The following is a 12,640-nucleotide window of genomic DNA, read 5'->3' on the forward strand; positions in this document are numbered from 1 at the left end:
AAGAATGTAAATAAGTCACTATTGGGTGTAAGAAAGCAAAATACTGATTGTTCTAAACACTTCCATTGGATAGATAGAAATGTTTAAGAACTATTACCCAAAACAAAGTAGGCACTCTGCACGTTCTGCGTTCGGCAGTGGGGGCAGTTGCTGGGCTGTCTGGCTGCTTGTGTCGGTGTGAGCTGAAATTCCCCCCCCACCGACAATAACCAGGCTAGCCCAGTCTGGAAGCAAATGAAAAGCTGTATTTACAAGCAGAGTCTAAAATCTACAATGAAATGCAATGAATATGTACAAATATACAAAATTCACAACATTCACAAATATATACAATCAACAGAAAAAGCACAATCGATCTCCCTTTGCTTCCCCCCAAGGGGACCCTCCCAAAGGGGCCTCCCTCTCCCAGGAGCTTCCCCCCCAGACCCCCCTGGACAGAGAAGCAGAGTTAGTTAAGCAGAAAGTTGTTAACTTAGCTGCCAAGGTCAGTACGTGTTATCTTCAGCCAGAAGAGAAGAAGAAACAGCAGCCAGACAGCCCAGCAACTGCCCCCACTGCCGAACGCAGAATGTGCAGAATGCCTACTTTGTTTTGGGTAACAGTTCTTAAACATTTCTATCTATCCAATGGAAGTGTTTAGAACAATCGTTATTTTGCTTTCTTACACCCAATAGTGACTTATTTACATTCTTTCACTTTCTCTGTTCTGAACTTTGCAAGGAAAAATTAAAAAGACAGTTTCAAACCATCACAGTCCACCCCTTCTAAACAATTCCATTGGCTGCTACTATCATTTATCTAATCTAAAATAATATCTACAACAATAGGTGAATAAAGACCATAGTCCATTCCGGCTATCTCAGATGTAGATGATTCAAAAGAGTCAAATCACAGGAAAAACAGCAAACAGCTTGTTTCCTCGCAGATGGAGCGAAGGAAGGAACAGGGACTCTCAGGTGACTCAGGGCTCTCAGGGTTCGTGCACCGTAGATCTCATGAACTCTCCTCTTGGGCGCGATGCTGTATCTGCGCAACAGTCTGAATTTAACCTCTTTCAGCCAAAGTTAGATTTCTTTGTGGAATGCACTGAAATTCACCATTTTCTTGCATCACCCAATAGGTGTGACCAGGACCTTCAGCAGAAACCACCCCTCGGACAGGTTTGGCCTCTCCTGAAGGAGAAAATACCCAAACAGTTTTGCCTAACAGATTCTTTTCTCTGATAACAGGAACTCTATCACCTTCTTCCTTTCGCAACAAATCTGATTGGGCAGGTCCAGCTCGATTCACTGAACCTCTACTATTCACTAACCAGGTTGCTTGTGCTAAATGTTTCTCCCAGTTTTTCAAAGATCCACCCCCCATGGCTTTGAGAGTGGTTTTCAGCAAACCGTTGTAGCGTTCGATCTTCCCTGCAGCTGGTGCATAGTAGGGAATGTGGAATATCCACTCGATGCCGTGCTCTTTGGCCCAGTTTTTTACAAGATTGTTCTTGAAATGAGTTCCGTTGTCTGACTCAATCCTCTCTGGAGTTCCGTGTCTCCACAGGATTTGTCTCTCCAGGCCAAGAATGGTGTTACGTGCAGTTGCATGAGGAACTGAATAAGTTTCCAGCCATCCAGTGCTTGCCTCTACCATAGTCAGCACATACTGCTTACCAGATGGAGAACGAGGTAGAGTGATGTAGTCAATCTGCCAGGCTTCACCATACTTGTACTTGGACCATCGGTCACCGTACCACAAGGGCTTGATCCGCTTTGCCTGCTTAATAGCAGCACAAATGTCACAGTCATGGATGACTTGTGTGATAGCATCCATGGAAATGTCAATGGATCTGTCACGAGCCCATCGGTAGGTTGCATCTCTGCCTTGATGTCCTGACAAGTCATGGGCCCACCGAGCTAAGAACAGCTCACCTCGGTGTTTCCAGTCAAGATCAGGATCAGGATCAGAGTTTGTGTCCACCTGGGAAACTCTTGCAGCTAGATCTGCCTGATGGTTGTGTTGTTGTTCCTCAGTAGCTTTGCTCTTAGGAATGTGAGCATCGATGTGTCTCACTTTCACTGGGATTCTCTCAATGCGAGCAGCAATGTCTTGCCACAGATCTGCAGCCCAGATTGGCTTTCCTTTCCTCTGCCAGCCATTCTTCTTCCAGTCTTTCAGCCAACCCCACAAGGCATTGGCTACCATCCACGAGTCAGTGTAGAGATAAAGCTTTGGCCATCTCTCACGTTCAGCTATGTTAAGAGCTAGCTGGACAGCTTTTACCTCTGCAAATTGACTGGATTCTCCTTCTCCATCTCTCGCTTCTGCAACTCTGCGCGTTGGACTCCACACTGCAGATTTCCATCTCCGCTTGTTCCCAACCAGACGACAGGAACCGTCTGTGAACAAAGCATATCTCTTTTCATCATCAGACAGATCACTGTAAGGAGGAGCTTCCTCAGCACGAGCTACTCTCTCCTCTGGAGGTTTTGCACAGCTTGTGCCTTCTGGCCAGTTTGTGATCACCTCCACCAAACCAGGCCTTTCGAGATTTCCCATTCGAGCTCGCTGTGTTATCAGAGCCATCCACTTAGACCAGGTAGCATCTGTTGCATGATGTGGTGAAGAACCTTTGCCTTTGAACATCCAATTCAGAACTGGCAATCTAGGAGCTAGAAGAAGTTGTGACTCAGCTCCAATCACTTCAGAAGCAGCTTTCACTCCTTCATAAGCAGCTAAAATCTCTTTCTCTGTTGGAGTGTAGTTTGCCTCTGAGCCTCTGTAGCCACGACCCCAGAAACCAAGAGGACGTCCTCGTGTCTCCCCTGGAGCTCTTTGCCATAAGCACCAGGTTGGGCCATTGTCACTCGCAGCCGTGTACAGAATGTTCTTAATGTCTGGACCAGTTCGGACAGGTCCCAGACCCATCGCTTGGACTACCTCTCGCTTGATCTGGTCAAAGGCTGCTTGTTGCTCAGGACCCCATTGGAAACTGTTTCTCTTTCGAGTCACATCATAGAGAGGTTTCACAATCTGACTGTATCCAGGAATGTGCAGTCTCCAAAATCCCACTATGCCTAAGAAACGCAGAGTTTCTTTCTTGTTGATGGGATTTGCCATGGTGGAGACTCGTTTATCACGTCCATTGGGATATGACGGCGACCATCTTGCCACCGCACTCCCAGAAACTGGATTTCTCTGGCAGGTCCTTTCACCTTGTCTCGCTTGATAGCGAAACCAGCTTGCAAGAGAATGTCAATGATTTTGTTACCTTTCTCAAAGACTTCTTCAGCAGTCTCACCCCAGACGATGATGTCATCGATGAACTGAATGTGTTCTGGAGCTCCACCTTTCTCCAAAGCATCATGGATCACTGCATGGCAGATGGTTGAACTGTGAATCCACCCCTGGGGCAAACGATTGAATGTGTACTGAATGCCTCTCCAGGTGAAAGCAAACTGAGGCCTGCATTCCTCTGCTATGGGAATAGAGAAGAAAGCATTAGCAATGTCTATGGTAGCATACCATTTGGCCTGCTTGGATTCCAGCTCATATTGGAGCTCCATCATGTCTGGTACAGCTGCACTCATGGGTGGAGTTACTTCATTCAAGGCACGGAAATCAACTGTCAGACGCCACTCCATTCTGCTTTCTCACAGGCCAGATTGGACTGTTGAAAGGTGAATGAGTTTTGCTGATGACCTTCTGACTCTCCAACTGACGAATCAAGTTTTGAATGGGCACCAAAGAGTCACGGTTGGTTCTGTATTGTCTGTGATGCACAGTTTGAGAAGCAACCGGCAGCTTTACATCCTCAATCTCATTGTTGTCCCACAACTGCAGATTCATCTGAAAGCTCAGGTCTAATGGACAACTTCAATTTTCCTCCATCAGTTTCTACAGTTGCTATTCCAAAAGCCCATTTGTAACCCTTAGGGTCTTTAAAACGCCCTTCTCTCAGAAAGTCAATTCCCAAAATACAAGGTGCATTAGGTCCTGTTACAATAGTATGTTTCTTCCACTGCTTCCCAGTTAAACTTATATCAACCTCTATCTTAAACAACTCTTGAGATCCACCAGTGACTCCCTGAATAGTTATAGATTCTCCCCCTTGATAATTTGATGGTATTATGGTGCACTGAGCTCCTGTGTCAACCAAGGGCCTGTACTTCTGAAATTTTGAAGTGCCAGGCCACTGGATGTACACATCCCAATAGATTCTGTTATCTCCATTATCCCTTACCTCCCCCTGGCGGAAGGCAGGGCACCCCTAATGGTGGGGATTACCTCCACATGTACAGCTGGCACAACGTCCAGCACCAGAATTAGGATCACTGTTGGAGCTATCAGAGTTGTTCTGGGAAACTGAGGAAGCGACAGCTACCCTCCTGGTATTGCTACCTCGGGATCTGCCCCTCTGCAGCTCCCGTAACCTCTTGAAAAGATCAGAAGTTGGTTGACCATCCCATCTGTTCATGTTCTCACCAAACTGATCACGCAGAGTTATCCAGATACTGCCACGTGATTGCCTCTGCTGTCTGTTTTGGTTTGACCTATTCTGGAATGGCCTTCTTGGAGCACGTCTGTTCCTAACAGCTGAAACTTGTATCCATCTGGAGGAAGAGGAATCAGAATCATCCCCCTTCATCAAGTTGGATATGGAGGTTTTAAGTTCCTCCTTCAGCTCTTTCATGCAATTCTTCATTTCTCCAGACAAAGTTTCAATGGCTGAAACCAAAGAAGTACGTGCAAGACTATCCTCCAACTGCCTCATCTGGTCAGTGAAATGGCCAACAGTAGGAGGTGCTCCACCATAATTTCTTGCCACAATCCTGCTTGCCAGAATAGTAGCATAATTAGGAGGAGCAAGCTTAATGAGCTTTTTGGCAAGGCCTGTTCCAACAGGAATTTCATCAGGATTCAGAGTCTTATGATCTCCATACATTACTTCTCTCACAGCAAACTCTCTCAGACGCTTGATTCCCTCAGCTATTGTGGTCCAAGGCTTAGGGTTCCATGGTAAATCATCTCTGCTGGGGTACCTCAGTGAGACTGCCAGTAGGAGGCGTGCCCACAGAGAAACTTTACCAATGCACTTGCCTAGGTGCCTGTCTATGCCTGTATCCTTTGAGAGCATCCCCAACTGAGAGGCTGACTTGTCGCCTACCACCAATGCTGGGGCTCCCATATCAAAACACCTGGCTAGCCAAGACAGGACTGGCTCATTATCTCCTCTGATGTAATCCTTTCTCACATGTCTAATTTCCTGTCTGGGTGCATTAGCTGACTGTATGTCATCATCATCATCATCATCATCATCATCCTGAGGTCGCTGTCCCCATAATCCTATTTTAATCCTCCGTTGAATTTCTTTGAGTTCAGAGGCACTACCAGCAGTTGCTAATCTACTAGGGTCTACATCCTGACCTACATCTCCATCATCCATGTGGGGTCTCAAGAGGTCTACCAGAGTTTTAAGGCTAACCCTCTCTTCCTCATCAGAAGGATCTTTCTTAACAGAGGGACCCTGAGTAGAAGGACCCTCATCTCCATCTGCACCATCTCCTGCAGCATCTGCATCTCCTTTACGCTTTCTGGTTACAGTGGCCACCAAATTTACTGGCTTGGTTTTCACATTCACAGCAGAGTTGGAAGAGCAAGTAGCCTTATGTCTTTCTTGACACAGTGCTATCAGTAGCCATATGATTATTCCAAGAAGCAACAAAATTAAGATTAAGGCTAGTACAAGATATCTAGGGTACCACTGGTTACAAAGACCCTCTGTAGTTGTAAGAGGAGTAACAAACTCATATGTGTCTGCTAGCAGATCCATAGTTGAGTTACCATAGCTTCTTAGCCCAATAAGACCACAACAGAATTCACCAACATTCAGTAACTTGTTCTTAACCCAAAGAAACGACTTATATGCCACATATCTCACAATCTTGTCTATCATGCAGGAAACAGCCCATCTGTAGACAATCACACTGATAACAGATGAAATAAAATTACTCAAAATCCAAAACAGCTTCATTTTGCTTCCTAATCTGAGCAGAAATAAATCACAAGCAATCGAGCCCCGAGTTGGAGCACCAAAAATAAAAAGTGTGTCGGTGTGAGCTGAAATTCCCCCCCCCACCGACAATAACCAGGCTAGCTCAGTCTGGAAGCAAATGAAAAGCTGTATTTACAAGCAGAGTCTAAAATCTACAATGAAATGCAATGAATATGTACAAATATACAAAATTCACAACATTCACAAATATATACAATCAACAGAAAAAGCACAATCGATCTCCCTTTGCTTCCCCCCAAGGGGACCCTCCCAAAGGGGCCTCCCTCTCCCAGGAGCTTCCCCCCCAGACCCCCTGGACAGAGAAGCAGAGTTAGTTAAGCAGAAAGTTGTTAACTTAGCTGCCAAGGTCAGTGTGTTATCTTCAGCCAGAAGAGAAGAAGAAAACAGCAGCCAGACAGCCCAGCAACTGCCCCCACTGCCGAACGCAGAATGTGCAGAGTGCCTACTTTGTTTTGGGTAATAGTTCTTAAACATTTCTATCTATCCAATGGAAGTGTTTAGAACAATTGTTATTTTGCTTTCTTACACCCAATAGTGACTTATTTACATTCTTTCACTTTCTCTGTTCTGAACTTTGCAAGGAAAAATTAAAAAGACAGTTTCGAACCATCACACTGCTGTTTCTTCTTCTCCTCTGGCTGAAGATAACACACTGACCTTAGCAGCTAAGTTAACAACTTTCTGCTTAACTAACTCTGCTTCTCTGTCCAGGGGGGTCTGGGGGGAAGCTCCTGGGAGAGGGAGGCCCCTTTGGGAGGGTCCCCTTGGGGGGAAGCAAAGGGAGATCGGTTGTGCTTTTCTGTTGATTGTATATATTTGTGAATGTTGTGAATTTTGTGTATTTGTACATATTCATTGCATTTCATTGTAGATTTTAGACTCTGCTTGTAAATACAGCTTTTCATTTGCTTCCAGACTGAGCTAGCCTGGTTATTGTCGGTGGGGGGGGAATTTCAGCTCACACCGACACAAAAGCAAATATTGTATCATTAGTATGCAGGTAGTTGCACAGAACTTGTTCTTGCAGCTGTAGTTCCCAGAGATGTGCAGCTTCTGCTTGAATGGCATCAGAAAGCAGAGGCTCGGTATAAACAGTTGCTTGACATGCAGCTGGACTGCAAACCGAAGTAGCAGATGGAACACTGTGAGTTTGGCTTTCAGGGTCTTTAATGTTCATTTCTACCATGGAGAGACAAAAATTAATTGTTGAAGAGGAAGCACTTCTGATTTTGCTAGATTGCTCTTAGGCAATCCATAGAATCACTAAGGCTGGAAAAAACCTTGAAGATCACTGAGTCCAACCATAGTGTCCAGCCATAACCCAACTCCCATGACCACTAAACCATACCCTGAAGCACCACATCTACAGCTCCTTGAATACCTCCAGGGATGTGACTCCTCCACTCACCTGGGCAGCCTGTCCCAACCCCTCACCACTCTCTCGCTACAGAAGTTTTTCCTCATGTCCAACCTAACCCTTCCCTGGCATAACTCAAACCCATTTCCTCTTGTCCTGTTGCTGGTCACTTGGGAGAAGAGAGCAACTCCAGCCTCCTCTGAGGTAGCTGTAGAGAGCAATGAGGTCTCCTCTCAGCCTTCTCTTCTCCAGACTACGCAACCCCAGCTACCTCAGCTGCTCCTCATATGTTGCTCTCCAAACTCCTCCCCAGCCTCACTGCTCTTCTCTGGTCACCTTCCAGGACCTCAATGTCTTTCCTATCCTGTGGTGCCCAGAACTGAACCTCTACAATTCCCTGAAAGGAATCTTGAGGCAGGTAGGGGTTGGTCTCTTCTCCCTAGGAACAAGTGATAGGACAAGAGGAAATGGCCTCAAGTTGCATCAAAGGACATTTAGGTTGGATATTAGAAGAAACTTCTTCCCTGCAAGGGTTCTCAAACACTGGATCAGGCTCCCCAGAGAAGTGGTTGAATCCCCATCTCCTAAGGTGTTTAAAAGAGGCAGAGATGTTTAGTTTAGCCCCAACCTGGCAGAGTTAGATAATGGTTGAACTCACTGATCTTAAAGGTCTTTTCCAACCAAAACAATTCTATGAGTCTGTGAATCTGTGAACCCAGCACTCAAGCTGCAGCCTCAGCAGGGCCGAGTCCCAGGGCACCAGCACTGCCCTGCTCCTGCTGGGCACATTGCAACAAGGACCTTACTGTTCTTGGAACTGGCATTCTCATCTCTCTCACCTTTGATATCTAATTGCAGTTCAAGTTACTGTGAAGATATTTTTGCAGGGTACAATAAAGGAAAGGAAAATGCCTGCACTAAGGATATGACAAGGGTGAAGATGTGGTCTCTCTTCAGTCAACAAGTATTGATTATTCTTAGTAGGGTATAGCTGGGACTGGCATTGTTCTTCCACAAAACCCAACATGAATCTAGACTGGAAATTCTAATTTCCTTTTGGAATCAGGTATGAGGAATTAGTGAGCTCACAAGTGTTCTCTTCAGGACCAAATGCTATTACCATCCCCTTCCACCATTCCCTTTGCAATTGTTGGGTTTTTTTCTGCTTAGCATATGATTTTTTGTTCTAATAACATTACAGTGTTGGAAGGGCAGACTTTAGATCCTCCAAATCAAGGCTGACAGATTTGTTTATCTGGGAAGAAATAGGATTTTAGTTTTTATTAAAGTAACAAGAAAAACAAATAAATGAAACCCCCCAAGGAGTTTCATCTAAATGTGTTCTTTTTTAGGTGGCTAAATCAAATATCTAGAAGCTATGAGTGACTCTCTTTTCACCCCCTGCCTGTCTAACTGGTTTCCCTGTGTCACAGTCTCTCAATTATTTGTCCATAGATTTCTTGCCTCTAATCCTTTGAAACCAGTGTTGAGAACAGAATACTAAGTGCAGCCTCCTGTTTTATGTCTCCTGTTTGAAGGGCTAGAATGCATTAGCTCATTTTGATTAACATGATGTTCTCTATGAGTTCTCTCTGGGTTTTCTGATACTCATCTAAAATTGATTTTTAGATTATTAATATTACTTTGTACTTGTGTAACAATTTTATTATGCAATAGACTTCAAATTGTCATTAATTTGAACCTTTTAAAGTGTACTTTCCTGTATTAGATTTGTCATTCTGTTACAGAGCTCTAAGTAGATTTGGGTATCTTTAGAAGAGTAGAGAGCCCTTAAAAAACTTTAAAAAGCTTTATTAGATGGCACAGGCCATTTATTAAGCATTTTGAACGAGAAGCATTAGCAATAAACCATTCATTAGAGTTAAAATATTTAAAAGCCACTCATATTTTAAGCTGACACCTTAACTTTATGCACTCCTCTTTAAAACCACATCTTTCTGTAAAAGCTAAACACTGTCATGGTGAGGATTGTTATGGAGAGCTTTCAGACTGACAGTCCAGGAACAGCTGTATAGAAATGATTCAGATTATAGTCTGCTGGCACAAACTCTTGTCTGCCTGACTGGCACCTCCCTCAGTCATGTTTGTCTAGAGAAGCTGCTACAGGTGCCTCACATTTAGAATCCTAGAATGGCTCTGGATGGAAGGGACCTCAGAGCTCATCACCTCCAACCATGGGCATAGACACCTCTCAACTACACTCAGCTGCTCAAGGTCTCATCCAGCCTGGCCTGCAACACCCCCAGGCAGGAGGCAGCCACAGCCTCCCTGGGCAGCCTGTGCCAGAGTCTCACCACCCTCCTGCTGAAGAACTTCTTCCTCAGCTCCACTCTAACCCTGCTCTGCCTCAGCTTCAAACCATTGCCCCTTGGCCTGTCTCTAGACACCCTCAGCAAAAGTCCCTCCGCAGCCTTCCTGCAGGATCCCTTCAGGGAATCTCCCCTCAGCCTTCTCTTCTCCAGACTGAACACCCCCAGCTCCTTCAGCTGCTCCTATGATGCCCTCCAAACCCCTCCCCAGCCTCATTGCTCTTCTCTGGACAGCCTCCAGCACCTCAATGTATTTCCTATCCTGTGGTGCCCAGATGAACAGATGAGTAAGTGTTTTACAGGAGCTGTGATTTCAACTGGGATTAAATGAATTGTGTTGCTCTATTTCAAACCCCACTGGATAGTGAGCTGCTATTTCTTTTCTTCCTGGATTTTAAGCTGGTAATAAGTATGTGAGTGAGAAGACTTCTTGAAACTGGCAAATGCTTACAAAACATTGGTTATCTTGGGTACAAGTTGCTAAAATGATGACAAAACATTTATTATCCTGGGTTCAAGTTTCTAATCTGATGAGCACTTCAGTTCTGGGAAGGTTCTTCTGTCTTGGATTCCTAAGGACTCAGAAATGTGAGGCTTTCAGCCATGCTGCAGTGCCTCTTGCTCTCTTTCCTGCTCGAGCTGGTAAGGAGGGAGTGTGTTGAGTAGTTGTTTGGGTTTTTTTAGAGGCAGATTTAGATAAACTGTGATTTTTGAATTAAGGACCAGGTGCTTGAAATTCTGACATTTGGAGCCTTGTGGCATCCCTTGAATGTATTTTCAGTGCTGTCATCTCATTTTCCAGGACAGAAGAAATAAATGTTTTGTCTGAACCTCTGCAGTGATGTGAGTCAGTTTGCACTTCTAAAGCCACAGCTTTCCTGCTGATGTTTCTCTTCTCTCTGGTGTAGGTGATTGTCAAATCTGGACCAGGTACCTTTCTGAGCCTGGCTGTGTATGATGAGTACATCTTCTGGTCAGATGGGGTGAGGAGAGCTATCCTGCGTTCCAGTAAATACACAGGAGGAGACACCAAAGTCCTTCGGTCTGATATCCCACACCAGCCCATGGGCATCATTGCTGTTGCCAATGACACTAACAGTTGTAAGTTACTCTATTTTCTTGGTTCCAGCACCATTCATTTCAAGAGCTTCTCTTAATTTTTAACCAAGTTAAACCATTGCATAAATTCTTGTGGTTATAGGAATGGATGGAAGTGGGACACAACCTCTTCAGCAAGCAGATATCTGTCACTGGTGCCCTGTTCTGCTGGGGCCAGATGGAAGTGGGACACAACCTCTTCAGCAAGCAGATATCTGTCACTGGTGCCCTGTTCTGCTGGGGCCATTGTGTTCACTTGATAGCAGTTAAACCACTTCCTGTCCCAGACCAGCAGCTTTGCCTGCTGGGGGCTTCTACCATGATGACATTCAAGGTCCCCCTGTTTGTTTATCTTTGGCATGCCAGCATCTGAGGCCTGCTGACGTTTTCATGTGACTGATGAAGCTCGAATCAGTTGCCCATGGATCTGAGCGAGGGGGCTCTGTACTCTCCCCATGACACTGCCCACTGAAGCACATTTAATCAAAGAGAGTTCATCTTTTGTCATTTATTTTTCAGGTGAGTTATCTCCCTGCACACAAATGAATGGAGGCTGTCATGATTTGTGCCTTCTGACTGCTGAGGGACGTGTGAACTGCTCCTGCAGAGGGGACAGAATGCTGATAGATGATAACAGATGTGTGAGTAAGTAATACTACCTGACACAATGCTTCTCTCTGCTGGGATGCACTTGGCTCTCATAAGCAAAGGCAGCTGGCCCAAGCCATTTGTTTTGTTGCTTCTATTCAGTGTAAAAACAGCTCTGGCAATTGGATGCATACCAGGCTTTTAACTTTCTTCTGTCCTTCAAAGCTTTCAAGGAGTTAAAAAGCATTTGTTTCCTTAAATTACAGTTTGGATAGTAGGTTCTCCTCCCTCTCTATTCTGCCCTGGTGAGGCCACATCTGGAATATCGTTTCCCATTCTGGTCCTCTCAGGTCAAGAAGGAGCTCAGGGAACTGCTTGAGAGGTTCCAGTGCAGAGCCACAAAGCTGCTGCAAGCAGTGGAACATCTCTCATGACAGGGCACACAGAGCTGATCTAGAGGCAGTCTGGAGTAGTGGAGTATGACATTTACAACTCTTACTCAGAAACTACTTTGTCTAGCTCTGTAACTGAGATATTTCACAGGGGATTTGCAGTAGCAGAATCTGATCTGTAATGGTTCAAAGATATTAATTCAGACTCTGCTACTTTCCAAAGCTTTTTTCCACTGGACTCCAAAGTTTCTGCTTCCCATAGATGGACTATGACCACCAGGCTTATGCAATCAGCTTATTCCACCCTCCTACACTCTCACATTTCATTGATTTTGAACTTTCAAGAGACCTCTTTGAGCTAGAAAATTCTCTTCAGTTCCATTACCTACCAGTCTGCACTACTTGGTCTTTTGGGCCAGGCCTATCACTTGCTCAGCATTCATTCTCCCATCCCTTGACCTGTGAGAGCATAGTAAAGTACCTGCTCCACCTTCCCTGAATCTGGAAAGATCCTAATCTTTGGGGGTTTTGCTTCCTTTAAGCAGGACAGAAACCTCATTGATTGATAAAGAAGATAAGGTCAGACTGTAGCAAGTTTAATGTTTTTCAAGGCTTGGTTAAGATATTTATGTCATAAACATTTCGGTTTCCTAGATCAGTTAGGATAAGAGAAAATACAAAGAGGAGTTGGAATTTTTAATGTCTGGAGCAGTAAGGAGACAAATCTTTCTCTGAGCCTTATTTTACTTTCATTAAATGTAATGGATGTTATTATTTCATGGAATGATTTAAACTCATGGCATGAGTTCAATAC

The 12,640-nt window shown here is 44.7% G+C and overlaps 1 protein-coding gene across 1 annotated transcript in view; it reads left to right on the forward strand.

The window, feature by feature from the left end:
• Positions 1-12,640, forward strand: part of LRP1B (LDL receptor related protein 1B) — a 660,028-nt gene that overhangs the window by 522,750 nt on the left and 124,638 nt on the right. The window contains exons 44-45 of the mRNA XM_054381274.1: positions 10,657-10,849; positions 11,366-11,491. Of these exons, the coding sequence (XP_054237249.1) occupies positions 10,657-10,849; positions 11,366-11,491 (319 nt within the window). The remainder of the gene's footprint in view (positions 1-10,656; positions 10,850-11,365; positions 11,492-12,640) is intronic.

The sequence above is a fragment of the Indicator indicator genome, chromosome 5, assembly GCF_027791375.1.
Source record: "Indicator indicator isolate 239-I01 chromosome 5, UM_Iind_1.1, whole genome shotgun sequence".
NCBI classification, from domain to species: domain Eukaryota; kingdom Metazoa; phylum Chordata; class Aves; order Piciformes; family Indicatoridae; genus Indicator; species Indicator indicator.